The sequence below is a fragment of the Prenolepis imparis genome, unplaced genomic scaffold (genome assembly GCF_030444845.1).
Source record: "Prenolepis imparis isolate NDT839.2.m4 unplaced genomic scaffold, iyPreImpa1.0 SCAF_10, whole genome shotgun sequence".
Classification (NCBI taxonomy): domain Eukaryota; kingdom Metazoa; phylum Arthropoda; class Insecta; order Hymenoptera; family Formicidae; genus Prenolepis; species Prenolepis imparis.
The window spans coordinates 4,285,324-4,307,806 of NW_028141168.1; the positions used below are offsets into that span (position 1 = coordinate 4,285,324).

General features: G+C 29.7%; 1 protein-coding gene across 1 annotated transcript; it reads left to right on the plus strand.

Moving 5' to 3' along the window:
* Nucleotides 1–250: 250 nt before the first annotated feature.
* Crh-bp (corticotropin releasing hormone binding protein) lies at nucleotides 251–20,897 on the plus strand. The gene is made up of 7 exons (XM_083048431.1): nucleotides 251–655; nucleotides 8,153–8,243; nucleotides 11,961–12,121; nucleotides 16,085–16,304; nucleotides 17,631–17,812; nucleotides 18,645–18,753; nucleotides 19,443–20,897. Exons 1-7 carry the CDS (start codon nucleotides 554–556, stop codon nucleotides 19,577–19,579), a joined length of 1,002 nt encoding a protein of 333 aa, XP_082904557.1. The 5' UTR covers nucleotides 251–553; the 3' UTR covers nucleotides 19,580–20,897.
* Nucleotides 20,898–22,483: the final 1,586 nt, after the last annotated feature.

The window sequence follows — 22,483 nt, forward strand, 5'->3', positions numbered from 1 at the left end:
TTTCATATCGTTTTATCTCAGTTAATAAGGCATTATACATTTTCAGAGAGAGAGAAAGAGAAAAGAGGAAGAGAGAGAAAAAGAGGCTGTAGTGGAAATACGTACAAAACGAGAGAACTGTATAATAACCATCAGGTGAAATACTTCCCCCTCCTCCTCCCCCTAGATAGATAATTGTCGCGCATCGTGCGCGCGCCCACGCTTCCAAATCCAACGTATCAAGTTATTATACCGCGTATAACGATATAAGGTTCGAGGTGCGCAGTCAGAGCAGTGAGGACGAAGCGAGGAGGCTGTGAACGAAGCGGCTATAAGAGGGAGCGTTGTGCGTCGCGACGCCACCAGAACACCTGCCGCGGTCGGCCCAACCCCACGATCTTGCGCGCTCCGATCTCTCTTTCGGTGGCAATTGAAAAAGAAGACAGAGGGAGGTCGATCCAGCTGCGAGGAGGACAAAAGAGAAAGAAAGAGAGAGAGAGGGGGGAAAAAAAAGTTGAGTTCTTTAGTCGCGTTCGGCCGATTCTTCAGTTTCTTCCTGAAACCGGTGTGAGAGATGTTCTCCAAATCGATTTCCGCGATTCCGATTTTTTTAGTCGTCGTCGGCGCCTTCCACCTTGCGAGAGCCGCGATTGCCAACGATCATCATCAGCAACAGGTAAATATGTTTAACTCCAGTATATATTTTTTTTAAATTGAAATCTATATATTGAAATATATAGTTTCTTTTTTTTTTAGAGAAGAGAAAGTAGAATCGATATATAGCGTTTTTTTATAGAAGAAAGTAGAATTGATAGATAATAATTTAAAAAAAAAAAAAAGAAGAAAGTAGAATTAATAAATAGTAATATTTTTCTTTATTTTTTTTTTAGAGAGAAAAGAAAGTTGAAAAACAAATATATAATAGTATTTTTTTAAAGAAAATTTTTTTAGTAGAATCGATAGGGGAAAGTATGCTAAATCGTACCGTTCGTTAAAGTCATACCTCTACTGTATTTCAAACAGAGTTAAAATATTTTAAAGTGATAAAACGCTTTGTATCGCAGCTAGCCTCACTCGAATGCTGCAATGTTTGTTTCCTTCACAAACGATCCGTTGATGAGTGACATTCATAAATTTATTTTGTGTGATTTTCATGTAACATTCGGCACCCCATGCCTATCACATTGGGAAAGATAAGCAATTTTAAACTTATTATTAAAGCATTTTTTCATCTTATTTAAACCTGTACATGGAAGCGTTGAAAAATCGGCCAAAATGTTTTAAGATTATTTTTTTATTCACAAATTTGACAAAGCAATGGAAATTCGGTAAAACGTACCACTAATTTTTTCCTATATCGTACTGGTACGATTTACTAAATTAATTTTTTTACTTAGGCATAGTTTTTTTTCTTTATACTTAAATGGACAACCGAAAAAAATATTATCAAATTTTATAATTATATTGAGATAATGCTTATTTATATTTTTGTGTGATACTCAAAGTATTTTTGTTAAATTTTTGAAGAGAATTTATGATTATAAATATGACATTCTTATAGATATATTTTGTTGCAGACTGAGAATTTTTGTAGGAAATAAAACTTTATTTTTGTTACAATTTTTAAATTTTATTGTTAGAGGTACGATTTAAAAACTACATGGTACAATGTGCAAACCAATATTGTAAATCGTACCAAAAACTACTTTTTTTTTAATTTTTAATTTACGATATGAAACAATGATAAATTAGTGTTAATATTTAGCCTACATCGTTGAAAAAGAACCATAGTTTCAAATAAATAAAAAAATTTTGTTTTTTTTTGATAGTTTTATTGCAATTTTAATATTTACCTTATGAGGGGGGGGGGGGTGCGATTTAGCATATTTTCCCTTATATGGTTTTTTTTAAAGAAAAAAGTAGAATCGTTTTTTAAGAAAAGTAGAATCGTTTTTTAAGAAAAGTAGAATCTAAAAATAGATAGTAATATTCTTTTTAGGGAAGAAAATAGAATTGATAGATAGTAATATTTTCTTTAGAGAAAGTAGAATTGATATATAGTAGTATTTTCTTTTAGAGAAAAAAAAGTAAAGAGAATTGACATATAGTAATATTTTTTAGAGAGAAGAAAGTAGAATTGATATACTATATTAATTTTTTTTTTTTTTTTTTTAGAAAGGAAAGTATAGAATTTAAAACTTTGATTTTATAATCTTATTTTCTTAAAATCGCATTTTATAATATATCGAAAAACACACATACATGACAATATATAATTTAAAAGAATAGATTTTTTGAAAATAAAGGTGAAAAATTAATGAGGAAATAATGACCACACATAGATTAATCATAATGCTAGGATAAAAAAAGACTGCAATATTTTTCAATATTATTATTGTATCTATTTTGATTACCATCATAATTCAAAATTGTCATTACATTCTTTCTCGAGCGAAAATAATTAATGAAGATGACTCTGAGAATGAAATAAATGCGATATATTTATAAAACTCTATCGCGCTATAAATAAATATGATACTGCAATATTTCTTTTTTAATGAGAAAACGGAGATTATTTTAAAATCGCTAAAAATAATAACTACTTCTTTAATATACGTCACAAGAAGTCATTAAGGAGTAATGATTATAATGAAGAAAGTATCGCGATATTAAATTTATATTCAAAATAATTATCCTGATTAAAAAGTTTATCTAAAGAAGATTTTGATATATAAAATTATTTGATTATTTGATATATAAAATTTCTCTCTCTCTCTCTCTCTCTCTCTCTCACACACACACACACACACACACATAATTTATTATAATAATTCTCATTCAACGTCAAATTTGTATAAAAACCTCTTGTAAAAGAAATATGATTTTTTATGTAGAAAATAATTATATAAAATAAAATTTTTAATCTTAATTTACTTTATTGAGTCTTACATCATTATTAGAATTAAGGGTTTCTTTATTTTTTCAGCACTGTTAATTATATTTTTAGCTTTTCTTGTCGTTTTCCTCTTATTGAAAGTAGCTATAGAATTCATTTAAGAATCGTTTTAACGTAACAAACTCAATGAAGATAAAATTGCCCTTATAACAGACCGCCATATGACAGAATTATCGTAGCTTCCTTTCGCAACCAATAAGAGAAGCTCCTCTCTCCTTCCACGCTCTAAGAGAATTAATTACCTAATTAGCTTTTTTTGCTATATTTCTTCGCTGATTTTACTATACATTTATAATGATACATATAGTTTTGTGGAAATATATATACACAGCACAATCAACATTATCTTTATTATCTTTATTATCAATATTATCTTTACTAAGAATTATTATTAAGGCTCTTCCGTATTAAAATACAAATATATAAGTGATAGGCCTTAAGAGCCGAACGCGGATGTTGATGCGTATTCTAACGAAATTTAATTTTTCGCTAGAATTAAATTAATTGTGCACAGGGCACGAATTTTTACTACTTGGTATACTGCCAAGTCTTTTCTTGTATGGAATCTTTATTCAATAAACCAATAAAATATTTACAGAAATAAATGGAATATGAAGGAATGAAAATTAATATAGGACATATAGATTACATAATATATTACATTGCAATAATATATATTGACATAAAATTAATAAAAATATAATTTACATATATTGTAGAATAAATTTCAATATAGATATAAAAGATTTAACACACACATAACACACACAATATAGTAATATAATTAATTGAAGAAATATAATAGTTATATATATATATACATACACACACTATATACATATATGTATATATCTCACTCTTTTGTATGGAACTGAAGATTAAGTTAAATTCAGAATAAATGTAACGTAAGTGTAAATTGTATTTATATAAAAAAACTAAAGAACAGAAGAGAAGCGTTCCAAGAGCTGTAAAGATTTTTAAAAGTTTTTAATTCTACTACAACTGACGTCATTTGCTAACTTTTAACGAGTTTTGGTGCCCCACCTCTAAACGAGTAAATCACTCTTTTAGCTTAGTTAGGTTTGAATTAGCCTCCTTTTCATCACTTTTACAAAGAGATAGAGATAAATAAACAGCATTAAGTTATCATTAAGGAGAAAAGTTGGAAGAACTTATAATAAAATAAAGAAGACATGATGTATATATGTATATGTGAGAGAATGTATAAAATCTCTCTCTTTCTCATTCTTTTTTATAATTTTTATAGAAGGCACACAAAAGAGACAAAAGAATTCCTTAAACTACATTAATTTCTGTTAGATATCATTTAATATTTAATTAAATTTAAATTATATATAATTTTATTTAAATTTATCCAAACATTACTATGTAAAAAACATTATTAATTAAATTGTGTTTATTAATATTAGCTCAAAGAGAACAAATAAGTCAAAAGGATGTCAATTTGACGTTATATTGATCAAATTTGGATCAAATTTGATTAATATGACGTCAAATTGACATCCTTTTGACTTTCTGTTCTCCTTGGGTAGAGCTAGAGATGTAGCAATAAAATTAAATGTTCTTATCCTTGATGCCATTGATATGTATGTCTCTAAAAGTTCAACGAAACTCTGAAATATCCTATATTACATTGCAGCAGAGCGATCTTGCCATGCCCGTATTAGCGACATGCGATAATTACTTTGCGTACCGAGGCCATCATTATTCTGACGCGAGATCCCTCGCGCCAATTATTTTCGAGACAGGTTTATATCTGGCAAACGGGGAAATATGGTTTTCCGTATAGCGGCTCCGTATCCACGTGACAGTCGAGAAATAATGTTAATTGAAATAAAGCGGATATTACCTCCGCGCGCGCGCATATATGTGTATATGTTTGTGCGGAGAGTGCAATTTGCGCGATTTTTGACTCAGCGCGCGATAAAATGATGAAGCACGAACGATGAGAAGAGGCGACAACGAGATTGCGCTGTACAGGATGTTTTATATATGTATAGTAATGCTGTTTCTTTCATTTCGACTCGGAGATTTCTTAATAAATTGATACTGATTCGAAACGCCTTTGAAAAAAAAATATATTGCTGTTAGGTGCAAATTACATACTTTTTCTTAAAAAAATTAATATAAATATAAATATTATTATTTAATATAAATATATTAAATATAGGGAAAAGTATGCTAAATCGTATTATTTGTTAAATCGTACCTCTACTATTTCGTATTTCTTAAACAGAGTTAAAATATTTAAAGGTGTTAACGCGCTGTTGTATCGCAGCTAGCCTCATTTGAATGCCGCCATGTTTGTTTTCCTTCTCAAGCGATCCGTTAATTTGTGATATTAATCAATTTATTTTGTGTGATTTTCATGTAATATTCGGCACCCTGTGTCTAAGATATTATATTGAGAAAGATAAGCAATTAAACTTATTATTAAAGCATTTTTTCATTTTTAATCCTGTATGGAAGCGATGAAAAATCGGCAAAATGTTTCAAGATTATTTATTTTTTATTCACTTTGACAAAGCAATGGAAGTTCGGTAAAACGTACTACTAACTTTTTCCTATATAGTACTGGTACGATTTACTTTTACTAAATTAATTTTTTTACTTATGCATTAGTTTGTTTTCTTTATATTTATTGTTAGATGGACAATTGAAGAAAATATTATCAAATTTTATAATTATATTTTATTGAGATAATACTTACTTATATATTTATGTGTGACAAAAAAGTATATTTGTTAATTTTTTTAAGAGAATTTATAATTATAAATATGACATTCTTATAGATATGTTTTGTTGCAGACTGAGAACTTTTGTAGAAAATTTTTACATGGAACTAATTGCTAGTTGCAAATTACATACTTTTTCTTAAAAACAACTATGTGTTTTCTTTACATCAATTGATTTCTCTCATTATTTTATGCATAAAAGTATTGAAGTAAGATCATCAAAAAATGAATATGTTACCATATATTTTATAGTTTATGTAAAATTTTGTCATATTAAAATATTAAATATCTCGTAGACTATTTATTTTTTGTGTTTATCCTACTTATATAACTTTTTATGTCAAATATTGCAAAAAATCGATTTATATAAATAAATAGGGCGATTTCATTCAAAAAAATTAGATTGATCTTTAAATGACCTTGAAAAATGACCTTAGTTAAAATTCAAGATTATCAACTTTTATCTTCCTCTAATCTTTTAACTTTTGTATAAAATATTTTCTCGTTACAGTTACAGATTTAACAATATCATATTCAACTATATTAATTAAAATGAAACATCCGGTATTCGTTAAACAAGTTGGAGAAACTATGTGCAAAATTAAATAGCACGATTTAATTTAATTTTATCTAGTGTAATGTCTGGGACAGAGTCCTGCAATTTGATACGAGATGCCTGAATTAAATTAAGAGAAATAGGATAGTGTTGTTTGAATTAAATAAAAACCAGAGAGATTTTCTCTGTGAATAAAAAAAACTAAATAAAACAAGATATATCTGATTTCTAGTTTGCTTTGGAGATTTTATCTGCATGTGCTTTATGCATTTAACAGAACAGAAATCCATTTGCCCTTTAAAGCAAATATTACATTACGCGTATATAGAATCAGAGTGTTTAATATATTTGTGTTGTCCACATAATAACATATCTCTAGAATAGTTTGACTGTGACGGAAATAATCAAACAAACGTGTTATCTGGCAATATCCAAAATATATTCTCCTCAAAAAATGCTATAAAATGTTTTTCCATAGATAATAAAGAACTATTGATTGCACATTGTATAAACTTGTTTGAATACTTCGCGTGAAAAGAAAAGAACATCTAGATTGGACTTTGCAAACTTCAAATGTTATATTACGCGAAACTTACTGTAATATTGAGATATCGGAAAAACGGCAAGTTTGCCCGATACACATAATAATAAGTCTTTCATTTACATACCATCCGCGCGAACAAGCAGTTATAAAATGCATCTAATTGTAATTTGAAACTGTGCTTTATTATGGAAAGGAGAGAGTTATAGATTACACATTAGGACAAAAAAAATCACTTTCTTTCTCTCCGAAGCTCGATACGTTTCTCGAAAATTTTTTGCGCTGAACACGATGTTGTCTGAATTTGCCTAGCACGTCAGGATTTTGAGTAAATTGGAATAAAAGGCTTCAAAAAGAGGCGTTTTTAGCCATTTTTTATTTTTTTTATGACATAAAGAAAACTGGTTTCTAAATAAAAAATAAACTCAATGGCATCTGAAAGTATAATTCAAGAGCTTTCAAACGAATTTTGATTCATGATCGTATGACTTTTTTTCATCAAATTATGGCTGTTTAAATTTTAGACTTTTCGTATAATCTATAATACAAGAAAGGCGAATACAAATACTTGCTTGCGAATATGCTTACTTCATTTTTTGCAATGCTCAATTTTCGAAATACGTTTATATGTTTAATTTAATCCAATATTTTCACAAAATTGGACATTAGATCTAATTTAATATGCAGAGGTGATAAAATAGCTTTTTTGGATCAACAAGATGTCTCATTACATTTTTTGTACCAGGATCGAACTGTCTTCTTTCTTTTTTGACCTATTCTTTGCAAGTAAATTTATATCACAATTACTTTTTTTATTTGCTGCTATATATAAGTATGTATTTATCTATCTTGTAAATTATAGAAATTTAAGAGAGAGAAAGAGAGATATCCTAAAAGTTATCGATCGTCAAATTAGTGTCGTATTATTGCTCGAATGTCATTCTGTCACTTTCTTCCGCGATTCTATTCATCTCACAGCTGTTTTATTCTCGTTCACCTTTCGTTTGCTCTTTTTCAATGAATTGAATACAAATATGTACGTCAAAGTCGGTTTTGCTTCACGTTGGTTCATCTCTTTTTCTCTCGCGCGCGCACATGTCACGTAATAAATCAGAAATTCCGTATGGATGTATGTACATTGAAATTCTCAGTAATCGTTTACATGCACAAGCAAAACGGAATACAAATAATAATCCATTTTTCATCGAAAACTTCAATCTCCGACTTCTTCAGCGCTGCTTGTTATAACGTGAAGAATTTATACTATTAGACAAAAGTATTATTATAAAATTCAATTAACTGTCTGATATGCCTGTTCTTGTGTGATCTAACATCGTATTTTTTTTATTATCGTGTTTTTTCAGTTAATAAACGAAGCTGCTAATATCTTGGCTTACGAAGCGGGAGCGAAGTCTTCGTTCGACATATCTCGCGAACATTATCAATCGATTACAGGTAAGTGAACAACATAATTTTTTTTATAATTAACGCATTATACTTGTAAAATGCAGAAAGACAGTATTTTACATAATAATGATTTTAATAAATTTAATAAATTTAATGATTATTTCAATTGTACTTTATTGTTATTTGGCTTGTGTAAGATAATAGATAAAGATTTAGAAAAAAAGTAAAATTTTATGTCAGTTATATCATATTAATTATTTAAAGTCAATTTAGAATTTTATTTAACAATAAATTAAACAAATTAAATATATTGTAATCTTATTGTTATATTACGTGTTATTTTTTGTAATATAAATATAGATTAGCTATAATAGTTTATAAATTACATATAAAATATCTTAATTATATATATATTTAACACGTAAAAGATTAACTGTATTTTCCGCCCCCGTCTTTCGTTATTTTTCATAACCGATAATGTGCAAGTGACAGATGACAGATTGAACCGAGGTTGACAACTCGCGGAATTGTCTATGAAATAAACTATTAAAATAAAGTATTAAAATAGAATTATTTTAATATTACTCTGGATTTGGTTGAAAAATAATGCACCGAATAATAAATAAAATTTTCCTGCAGTTTATATAACAAATTTAAACGAAAGAATCCTTTAAATGCAATCGAGATACTATTGTATTTTATTAATTTAGAATTTACATATTTTATTGATGTATTTCTTAAGAAATTACAACAAATTTAATTCGACAAAATAATCAAGCATGATCAATTATTGATAAAACTGTCTTTTAATTAATACATTCTATATTTACATTACATATATATTAATATAGCACACGTGTACCTTACTTACATGTCGATTTGTGCTTATTGTATACTTTCCTAAAATTATTAAACCTGGAAATTACGTAATTGGTTAAATCCGAATCAATTTGCTCCACTTCGAACAGAAAGAGAGAGAGAGAGGGGGGGGGAAGACTTATTTTTTATTATAAATCTATTATAAAATAAACAAATATATATATTTGAGATATTACTGCAATCTTTGTTAGTAAAAAAAATTACATTTTATTATACTATTGAATTTAAACTCTAATTCTTCATTTTGAAAATTTCGATATAATTGCACAATTCATAAAATCCGTATGATGTATGTTCTTAAAATATTTCTCAGTTGAGCTGGAATATTTTAGAAAACATTTTTTTTATACAATCCTCATTTATAATGAGCTATTTATAATCAGCTGCTTAAAATAATTTATAATGAACTAGGTACTTATAATTAGCTACTTATTATAAAAAATTGAAAAATATATAGATTTGAGATATTATCTATATCTTCGTTACATAATAAAAATTTATATTTTATTATTTAATTTAAAAAATTATTTTACTATTTAATTTAAATTCTAACTCTCCATTGGAAATTTCAATACAATCGCACAATTTATAATTTATATGATATGTCTTCTTAAAGTATTTCTCGGTTAATTCGGGAGGAGGAGAAGAAAGGCGGGAGAGTATTTTTTTTTAAATTTTCGCACATTCTATTTATAATAATATATAATGAGTCACTTATAATCATGCTAATCCACCGCTAAAAAAGATGCGTAAAAATAGTTATAACTATAAATACTTAAACCAAGTGTTTTGGTTGTAACGGAAGCGCATCACACGCGCTTGTATAAGCTTCGCCTATTGAGCCGTTTGATACGGTAACTGCGTTATACTGCACAAATTATGTGGACCGCGTTAATGGATGGACAGCGATATAGTTTCCGCAACAGTGGCCGGACCAGTGTATTTTTTCCATGCATTATGTATTATACCCGATAATCAGACGCAATCATTCTGCGATCGCATCGAAATCTGCAATTAAGATTGCAAATTATGGTCGCGCAAAAACTACTCTGTTTTTATAACAAAAATTAAAATTATATTTAATCCAAAACTTTTAATAATAAGTTAAAATAATACTAGTTTACAGTCAAAAATTATTTTAAACCAGACAAAGTGTTTCTTATAGATTTTTGGGTGTTAAGAACGATGCCGCAAACCAAATTTCACTAGCACGTCAGAGTTCCAAAATAATTGAGGTTTAATGTGTAAAACAATGACTTTTTTGCGATATTTGAGATTTTTTTGTAAAAAAAGTTAACGTTATCTGAACAGTTTGATCAGATATCATGAATGTATTGTTCATCCCCTATAAATTTTTTTATATCAAGATCTTACTTTTTAGCCATGTTATAAAAGATTAAAACTATTAGGAATTATTTCTCATATGAAGATGCGCCTAACGGAAAAACGTTTTTTTGGAAAAAAATTGATTTTACCGTTACTTGTCCCCCTTTAGATCATACAACTTTTGTCTGGAACATTTTTTCGAAAATGCGTTTATTTCGAAAAATTCAAGGTGGTCAATTAAAATGAGACACACCTATATATTTAAATATACATTTAGTGGAATCTATTACGATAAATTACACTGTGTATGTGTATCCATAGTCCTAAACTACAAATTATGAGTATAATTATATGACTTCATCATCATAGGCGGAATATTTGTTATCTCAGCAAAAAACTGTATTTAAATCCTTTCTAACATGACTAAAAAGTAAGATATTGAAATTTAAAAAATGCATTTTGTAAAGGATGAACAAGACATTCATGACTTCTAATCAAAATTTCAAAATAACGTTGATCTTTTTTACATAAAAATTTAAATATTGCAAGTTTAATATGCAAAAAAGTTATTTCTTGCATGTTAAACCTCAATTATTTCGGAAACCTGACGTGCTAGTGAAAATCGGCTTGCGGCATTGTTTTCAGCATCCAAAAATCTATAAAAAAAACACCTTGTCTTGTTCCAAATAATGAAAAAGAAATATTTTTTGTAAACTAGTATGATATTTAATCTGAAAGCGAAAATTAAAATTAAATTTTATTCGTCAAATTTAATAACTTTTTCTTAAAAGCGTTTAGCATTTAGGTACACGATAATCTTTTATGAAGCGAATTATTATATATTGTATATAACTTCTACATTTTGTCCTTGATGTTCTTTCGTAATATCTTTTAATCCGCAAATATTTATTATCTTCATCCGTAAATCCTAAAATATTACGGTATATATGTACATACATACAGAACAGATAAAACTGTAATAAGAAAATTTACCGGTGCATGTTTTGTGTAGTTATATAAAAAATTGTTTTATGTCAAAAAAAGTCTTTCATTTTTTAGTATCTTTTATTTAATTAAATAACTATTAAGATATAAATGCTTTGTTACAAAATATTTTGAAAGCTTTAAAATCTGAAAGCTTTAAAAAAATGTTACGCGCAAAACTTGAAGATCTCGCCATTTTAATTTATAAATTGCATCGTTATTGTATGATAATTTATGAAACATAAGCATAAGCGTTATTTTGCTACACTTACTTTAGATAGTAAAATATCTTATAAAAAATCTTACAATATATAGATTGTAAAAAAAATAATATAGAGAGGCATATAGAAAAAAAATCCGTTTCATCAAGATGAAAATAAATATGTAATGATTTTATCGTATATTATGATGAATTTTCCTGTTTAATGTGCAAATTCTCGATTCGGAAGAACAAATTTGCATTGTAATACAATTCAATGGTAAATGTATATCGACAAATACACTTGTATTTAGTATATGGAGCGATAATTAGATGAATTTAAATTATTGAGAGAGAAAGGGGATGTTCTGTTACAGACTGCATGTTTGTTACTTCAGAAAGTGGACCGTTCTCCTATATATCGCCGTCCGACAGTGACGACGTTTGTGGAATATATTTTTTAACTGATCCAGATCGCAAGGTAGAGATACATTTCGACAGCTTCGACGTTCCATGCGATCATCGTGGGCTCTTGGCGGTATGTAATTTCGTCAGTTATTAATAACTAGCTTTTTAGACCGCGCTTTTTAGACCGCGCTACGCGCGGAAATACTTCAAAATTATTATTTTTTTTTTTACGATACACGGAAAAAATATATTATGCACTTCCGGTGTTGCGGGGGAGTGTAGGACCCTGATCCATTAAAAACCCTCTTTGTACACAAAATTAAAATCTCGCTATACAAAAAAATTAAAAAAATTTCGGCACCGATTTAAAAAAAATCAATCCATTAATAAATAAATGCCTTACCCACTAAAAACCCTCTCTACACACACACGCACACACACTCACACTCATGTCACAACCAAGAAGTGATTTTAGAAAAATGTGTGTAAAAAAAAATTTTTTTTTAAATTTTAGAAATTAAAAAAAAACCACATAATAGCCATCCCCGTAAAATTTGCAACACTTTAGTACCGATTTCGAGAAAATCGATCCATTAATGAAAGAGTAGTTCACGGTCAGACAGACAGACTGACGGTACTTATATATATAAAGATAACATTTATTTGATCTCCTTGGGGTTATAAAAGCGCTTTTCTGCAAGAAGCGTACCCGAACCTTTTATAATATCTCTTTAATTCTCCTTTAACCTAGAGACCCTCTAATAAGAATCTGGTCATCAGGGGGCCACTTTTGATTGGTCCGCCATGTTTATGCAACTCCCGCTCATATTCAAATTTTAATTACTCTATTTTGAATGTTAATATTTAATAATAAATGTTATATTGATTATAATAATAAATTTTACAGTATTTCTATTAATAAACGTTTTTTTAATATTAATAATTAATAATTTTTAACTCAACTCAAGGTGTAAACGCATATATTTATGTCACACTCGTGTTAAGTGAAATCTAGAGTCCCTGTCTATATTGGCTCTTTATTCCTCTCTCTCTCGCAGGATTCTGCATAAACATGGACGAAATGCGCTTTTCATATACTTTCACTCTATCTATTGGCCAGATTCTTATTATTAGAGGGTCTCTAACTTTAACCTGGCCATAAGCGACCTCTACACCTCTACATAATCCTTCTTTTCTCTTCTCTCTTCTCTCAACTCTCCTTCTTTCTCATCCTCCTTTCTTCTCCTTAATCGCCTTCTCTTCTTTCCACAATCCTTTTCCAAAAACTTCTTAAGAGATATGGGATGTTTAGGATCGAACCGAGTTCGAACCTAGAATCTTTCGCCTATCAGTCCGCGACTTCCACGCGAGGCCACATGTCACCTCATATCGTCAGTTATTATTAAGTGTCAATTTTCAGATTTGCAAATATTTTATTCGCATATACAGGGTAACTCACATAACTCTTAACAGCTTGATATTTCGGAAACTGCATCATCAATTTTAAGGTTAAGATCTTGAATTGTATGGATTTGAAGCACTTAAATGGATATTAATCTTCAAAGCTTGGTTACGTGGGTGGAGGTTAACTATAAAATTTTTAATGGGACACCCTATACAAAATTACATTTTTGGATTCTATGAAAGAAAACAACTTATGTTTTATCTGAAACTTTTTTTTGTCAGATGTTCTTATGAAAAAATAAGATTTTTTATAAATAAATTTAAAGTTTTGATTGTTGAGTTTAAGTTATTTAAATGTTCCAAATGTTCATCATAGACTTGTAAACATTTATTTATCCGACTTAAAAAAGTATTTCTAAGATTTGATAGTATTTTCGGGAATTACTGAAGCGTCGCATATTCTTTATTTAAGTTTATGATAAACATTTTGAACATTCAATAAATTAAATAAGTCAGAGTAGAGTGTTGTGATTTTTATTTTGTGTGATCCCCGAGCGCTTCAAGTAGCTATAAGTCCAAACTTTAGATCGTCATTTTTTTATAGAAATATCTGACAAAAAAATGAATTCCGATAAAACTACCCAAGGAGAACAAATAAGTCAAAATAATGTCAATTTGATGTCATAATCAATTTGATGCCAAATTTGGTCAATATGACGTCAAATTGACATCATTTTGACTTATTTGTTCTCCTTGGGTAAGTTGTTTCCTTTTATAGAATCCAAAAATGTAATTTTGTATAAGGTTTTTTTCTATAAATTTCTCTCTCATTTCAGTCACCGGTTTACGAATTACATAAGCTTTAAAATTCTTACAAATGTCATGAACGAAAGATCTTGAATTTTCTCGGAAGAAGTTTAAATGAAAAAGATAGGATAGTATATCATCTCGCGAGAAAAGAACTTGTTACTGCTTGCGTGGCTTGCTCTTGACAAGAGCCTCTTGTTCGATATATGCGACAATAGGCAAAATCCTTGAAAGCTATCTAGATGGAACAACGACGTCATATAAACGAATTGTCGCAGCGCATGTGCCAATTTTACGCAAAAATCGAATCGCAAAGTTTTCTCACCCCGATTCTAACCCGCTTGTTTCCCCCTTGTCGCTATTAATGGAAAACTCCTGTAGGGTGTAACTTGTGTAATTTCTACAGACGCGCAGTGCACGTCACGTGTCACGCAGAAGTCAATGTTGCAGAGAACAAGTGTCTAACAACACGAGGAGTGAATTTTCTCGACACGCCCTTTGCAGGATGTAATTTCTCTGCGTGCGATTGCAACTGCAAATAATATTGTACTTCAAATTTTGATTTTTTTAATTTTCGTTTTCAATTCTGCAACTTTTAAATAACACTATAGTTTACAAAAAAATATTTTTTTAAAATTATTTTAAACCAGACATATTTCTTACAAATTTTTGGATGCTGAAAACGATGCTGCAAGCCAATTTTCACCAGCGCACGACCAGGTTTTCGAAATAATTGAGGATTATGCAAAAAATGGCTTTTATTGCTATATTTGAGACTTTTGTGAAAAAGGTTAACGTTATCTGGAAATTCTGATCAGATATCATAATCAATATTGTTCATCCCTTATAAAATGCATTTTTCCTTTCGATATCTTATTTTTTAGTCATGTTAGGAAGAATTTAAATACAGAATTTTATTGAGATAACAAATATTCCGCTTATGATAAAGTCATATAATTATACTTATAATTTGTAATTTAGGACTATCAATACACATATACAATGTAACTTATCATGATGGATTCCACTAAATGTATATTTATATATAGGGTGTCTCATTTTACTTGCCCACCTTGAATTTTTCGAAACAAATGCATTTTCGAAAAAATGTCAGTCAAAAGTACGATCTAAAGGAGAACAAATAATGATAAAATAAATTTTTTTCCAAAAAACGTTTTTCCGTTAGGCGCATCTTCATATGAGAAATAGTTCCTAATAGTTTTAATCTTTTATAACATGGCTGAAAAGTAAGATCTTGATATAAAAAATATGCATTTTATAGGGGATGAACAATACATTTATAATATTTGATCAGATTTTTCAGATAACGTTAACCTTTTTTTTACAAAAAAAATCTCAAATGTCGCAAAAAAGCAATTTTTTACACATTAAATCTCAATTATTTTGAAAATCTGACCCAAAAAGAACAGAAAGTCAAAATAATGTCCATTTGACATCATATATTGACTAAATTTGGACATAAAGTTGATCCAAATTTGATCAATATGACGTCAAATTGACATCATTTTGACTTATTTGTTCTCCTTGGGGACGTGCTAGTAAAATTTGGTTTGCGGCATTGTTTTCAGCATCCAAAAATCTATAAGAAACACTTTGTTTAATTTAAAATAATTTTCGAAAATATATTTTAAAGATTACAGAATTATAATTTTTTATATATATATATTAAATTTAGGCTTTAGAAAAAAGTTCTAAAAGTCAATAATTTTGCAAAACATCTTTAGTTTCTATGATTGCAGTAGAAAATAAATAAGAGAGAGAGGACGTGCTCTCCAACTTGAACAATCAAGTGATACGAATTTATTTACGAATTTTTTATGAAGTATGATGATTAAACTTTTAATTAACTTTCATTTGACAGGTAGTTGACGGCTGGGAATTAAATGGTGAATTATTTCCGAACGAGGGCGATCATTCGTTACCGATAAAGGACAGAGTGACAGAGTTCTGCGGTAAAAACAGGTGGTACCGTAGTAAGAAGATCTTTACGAGTTCACAGAATGCTGCGCTCATCCAATATAGAGTACCTCTACGTGGGAGAGGCTTCGTCGTGTCCGCAAGATATCCAAAAAATTCGAGACGTGAGTATTAATAGTGATGGGAGTCAGCATCTTACAAGTATGTTCGAATTTATTTGCATAATTTCGAACTCTCTATGATTAATTTTTAAAAAAGCAGTACTTTCAAGTGGACTTGAACCTGGACGACATAGATTCGAACTCAGTACTTCAACAAATTAGAGCAGTACATTCGAAATATTTCTCAATATATTCAAATCTGAATCAAGTATATTCAAATCTTTTGGGTACTTGGGAGAAATTGTAAAGGTAGATGAATGAGTATGTGAATGAAATAAGGAATATACGTGTGTGGATGTGTAGCAAATAACATAAATACATTTTTTTATTTCAGAGTTCGAAATACTACTTGTAAGATTTGATTCTTTACGATAGAAAGTACTTAAGTACTCATTATATTCTTTACAATAGAAAATACTTATGTAAAGTACTTATAAGTACTTAAGTACTTTACATGAGTACTTAAAAATACTTATATAAGAAAAATGTGTATACACTCTGTTTTTATTAACGCAAATTTGCATATTTTCTATTGATTTGCGATTGTTATTTAATTCTATCTCGATCTATTTGTAAATAATTTTCAATAATCAATGAAATATTTGAATGCGACATTTCAAATCGAAGTAATGAACGCGTCGGAAAATCAATCGCTGCTACCTGTTCTGAATAGAAACGTGAAGTACATAATACATACATTAACATTGCAAATTCGTGGCCATATCAGCGTTTTAGCCTTATAATTCGATTATTCGGGTTTCACGCCATTTTAATTGAATAACACTTCGACGTAGCTAGAATCAGTCCTATAGATCAGGCTCTCTGGTGTAGAACCATCTAATCTACGATAATATGATAAACCAGAGAGAGAGAAGAGAGAGAGAGAGAGAGAGAGAGAGAGAGAGAGAGAGAGAGAGAGAGAGAGAGAGAGAGAGAGAGAGAGAGAGAGAGAGAGAGAGAGAAAGAGACCTAAATTATATGTAGGTGTCGAAATAGAAATATAAAGCTAATAGGAAGTGGAATAGTAGTATAGTCTTCCCCCTTCAAGTAAATACGGAGAAAAACATGATACACACGTAAAAAAAATACTATATTTGGTAAGAGCTCTATCTTGCCACAAAATCTAATTTCTTTCCGCGAAGAAACATTCAAGTGGAGAGACAAATGACCCAAGCTGACGACAAATACATCGTCGACAGGGGATGAGAGTGTATTATGCTCATCAGGGTCCGGTAAATAAAAAGAAGAAAAAAAACTCGAGCTAATTCCAACAATAAAGCGAATCAGCATTTCATGCTTTTTACGTCTCTTATTTTCTTTCTTCTTCAGCCTGCAACATTTTGTCGGTGAGCACAACGGATCCATTCACGCTCCGCAATTACGGCAGACGGATTAACTGCACCCTTATGGCGGTATATCCCGGTACAGTGGAAGTGATCGCGCTCGGGGTCGGCAGCATCAGCTCGCCGCATGGACTCGCTCGTATGACCGAAACTGGCACTCTGCACAAAGTAAGTCACTACTACTTTGTTTCTCTTCTTGATGTAGAATGTATTGTGATATTTAATATATATACAGGGTGTCTCTAAAGTCTGACCCAGCCCCTGAATCTCGCAAACGCTTTAAATATGGAAAAATGTTTCAGACAAAAGTTGTTCATGGGTTTATTAACAAAATTGGCTTGAATTGGTTTATTAATAAAATAATCTTGAATTTTAACTAATAAGGTTATTTTCCAAGGGCACTTGAAGGTCAACCTAGTTTTTTTTTAAATGGTATCATGCTATTTTTTTATATAAATCGATTCGCAATATGTGTCATCCTACCTTTATAACTTTTTATGATAAATATTTTAGAATATTAGAATATTGGAATATTGAAAAAATTAGGATGGTTTTATTTTAATAAAATTAGGTTGACTTTTAAATAACTTTGAAAAAAATGATCTTATATTTAAAATTCAAAATTATTCAACCTTTTTTTCATCAAAATTTTGTAACTTTTATCATATGAAATATTTGCTCGTTATAACCAAATTTCAGAGATATTTGATTATATTAATTAAAATATTTTTTAATTAATTAATATATGTAATATATGTATTTCATTGTACTTTATTTAATATAATTTGCTATGGAGGAGTGTCTCCTTTATGTTTTGTTTATATTTGCGCTCGACCAGTTGCGCCAGGCTCGAATTGCCAATTAATTTTGTATTTTACCATTGATTTCTTGGGCCAATAAGTTTGTCGTTTTTTGTAATATATGTATATTATATATTATATATTTAATATTATATAATAATATATTTATATTAAAATAATTTATATATATTCATTTTCAGTGCGACACGAAGAGTCCGCAGGATCAAGTACAGATCGGAGGCAGCCGTGATTTGGACACAACGAAGCTCGACATAATCGACTCTATCTGCGGCATTGACTCCAAACCAGGTGAGAAATATTTCATATTCGTGAGAAGTCGTGATTAAAAAAGCATCCTCTATACATATACAGGGTATCCCAGAATTAGTGATACATCTCTGTTAATGGCAGATTCCTCTCTCTCTCTGGAAGGCCATCATTTTTTGTATGTCCCAATTTTTGCCATCGTGTATCTTTGTAACTAAAAGCCTTAAATTAAAATTCTATTAAAGTAAACTCTACTTAAACCCAAGGAGAACAAATAAGTCAAAATGATGTCATATTGATCAAATTTGGATCAAATTTATGTCCAAATTTGGTCAATATGACGTCAAATTGACATCATTTTGACTTATTTGTTCTCCTTGGGAAATTAATTGAAAAATGATTTTATTAATATTTTATTTCCACAAAGCAGTTTGCGAAAAACCTTTTATTTTTAATCGCTTATAACTCGAAAATTATTGGTGCTTCGACATTTTGCTGAGGAAAAATCGTCTCCAAATGATCCCAGGAATCTGTCATTAACAGGTGTACCACTAATTCTTGGACACCCTGTATAGAATAGAATCCAGAATATCAAATTCCTATACATATTCGTATACATTGTCATATTTTTGCCATATGTTAATATATTTATTTAATACTATTAGGAGTATATAATACATGCGCACATATTAAATTAAATATTTACAGATATAATTTTTCTCTTATTTCAGATATCAAAGAACCTGTGCCGTATGAAGTGACAGTCGTGCGACTAATATCGAGCGGTTACTGCGATAATTCGGTGACGGTGGCAATAAGATCAATGATAGACAACGATATGCTGAAGGCCGCTGCTTCTGGTCTTTAAAACGACTACTTCGTATAGTTTCATCTCGTTCCGCCGCATTTGCTATGTATCTATTCTTGACGTTTATCTTTGAATAATGACCGAGCGCAACACTAACATCTGGAAGGGAGGGGGTCGTTGCATAGAATGTACCCCATCACCGTAGTTTTTAGCTTATACAGATCGTATATTTGTGTTGCATGTTAAATGGATGTCATATGAGAGGAGACGAGTTTCTATCTAAGATTGATTAGTCTCTCTCTACTTACATTTTTTTTTATATTCTTCCAAACAATTTTATTTACTTCATAGAAACAAGCTCTTATACTTCTACACAGCTCTATATAAAAGTAGAAATATTTATCAGATAATTTCGGATACTTTTTGATTCAAACGCTCAAGACCTTTTTTAATAAGTAAAATGAAAGATATGTATATATGATAAGTACAGAGTAAACACACACACACATTTTTATTTGAAACGTCTCTATAATGGGGTATTACATTAATTATGATAAACGTGATATTGGAATAGTTTTTGATGATAAAATAAATACGATCTTCATAATATATGTTATCTAAATAAGTAGTATGACTTTTTAAACATTGCTCAATGATTATTATTTTTATCGAAAATAATCGAAATAACTTATTTAATAATATCATCTCATTGAAAAATATTCAGTTTCCAGTATAATATCTATATCTTTGTATTGTTATCTTTCTTTTCTCTCATTGATCCTACTTTATTTCGCTATATATATAACTTCTCTCTCTCTCTCTCTCTCTCTCTCTCTCTCTCTCTCTCTCTCTCTCTCTCTCTCTCTCTCTCTCTCTCTCTCTCTCTCTCTCTCTCTCTCTCTCTCTCTCTCTCTCTTTCTAATTAAATTATCATACTTCTTTATAAATAGTAGTATCATATTAAATATTATACACATACAATTTTCGTGCATAATGTTGGTGCTTGCAACAGGTTGTATTCAAAATGTCCTATTTTTATGATATTAATAAGTATATGTCAAATGTTTATGAAAAATCACTTTTTATTCACTTTACAATTATACATTATATATTTTACTTTGATATTACATTATTAAAATTATAACTGTATTATAGATAAAATAAATATTTGTGTTGAATAAAACGCGAGCGCGAATGTGAAACGGTAGGTTAATATACAATATATGTAGCTTTATATGTATATGTGTTCGTATCTATTTAAGTTATATACTAAATAAGTAAAAATAGATGTGTATATTATTTAATGGATATCATTATTCTTGGTTAAAAAACAAATTATGTACAAATAGCAGCAGCTTTCACCATCGAGAAAAATAAACTTGTGTTAATTGATAAAGTTTGCCAATTATTGAATAATTCTCCGAATCAAATATATAGAATAATATATAAAACATCTAATTAATTATATGTAAAATTATACATGGTGTCCCACTTTAATCGATCACCTCCAGGTAGAACATAAAACTCATAATGACATCATGATGACATCACTTAAAAATGATTTTGGAAAAAATTTTTTATTTTTATATTACAATTATTTGTTTAAACAATTGTGAGATGACGGGCTTATTGAGAGTCGGGTGCGGTAAAAATTGCATAGGTTGTCTTCTTATGAAAGTTTTATTGAACGTTTCGGTTTAAATTTGTACCATCCTCAGCATCTAATAATAATTCAAACAATACATTCGCTAAGTGATTCTGTTAAAATAAATTAGGTTATCATACACAGGATTAAATAAATTAAGACAATTCATACGAACACACAAAGACCAACTACCCGCCCCATTACACAATAACGTAGTATACAAAATATTTTGCACGAATTGCGACGCATCATACGTGGGCCAAACAGGTAGACTACTAAAAACTAGAATAGCAGAGCATCGCAACCATATCAATCGAAGAACCACACAAAAGTCAGTAATCACGGATCATAGACGGGGGAACCATGAATTCGATTGGGATAAGGTGGAAATATTAGATGAGGTGCAATTACAAGAAACGTGTCATATCGGAGATGATATACATTAAAAGACAAAAAACAGCATTAATTTACAAACAGATACGGATAGCCTGCATGATTCTTATCTCCCTTTGCTTGAGAGCATGCCAAACGTTTGAATCACGCGCGTAATATGACGACACAAACTAACAAAAATATCCTAGACGAAAAGTTAACAACAAAACACAATAAACTGTAAGCATGACCTTATCATCATAGCGGTACTAACGTTTTGTCATTCGAACCTTTGTAACGGCGGCATGCGGGGCGTACGACGACAGATGCGGTATGTAAAATAAAAATTAACCAAAAATTCAAGAAAGAACGCATAATAACCGACGAATAAATAAATTGACTAGGCTCACACACGCGAGATGCATTTAGAATGCATTAGGGATTATTACGGCAGGAACTGCGAGAGGAGACTTACTGCTAAAGTCCGTTATCGGCATGTCCGACATTCGCATGGTCGGAGGGACGAATGAGTATCTTTAATTAGTTATGCAAGTAGATATATCCACGGGGATCACTTGTATTTGCCTAAGAGATTACATGTATATAGAAACGGATTATGAAATCACCTAATTTATTTTAACTGAATCACTTAGCGAATGTATTGTTTAAATTATTATTAGATGCTGAGGATGGTTCAAATTTGAACCGAAACGTTCAATAAAACTCTCATAAGAAGACAACCTGTGCAATTTTTACCGCACCCGGCTCTCAATAAGCCCGTCATCTCACAATTGTTTAATCATCAAGAGCCTTCTAACACAAATTATTTGTTTATTCTATTGTTCACACATATTTTAACAATATTTAAGCAACATAAATTTTTTAAAAGTAATATAATGCAATTATCTTATATTAAGCTTTAAATCTATGATTACTTTTGTCATTTT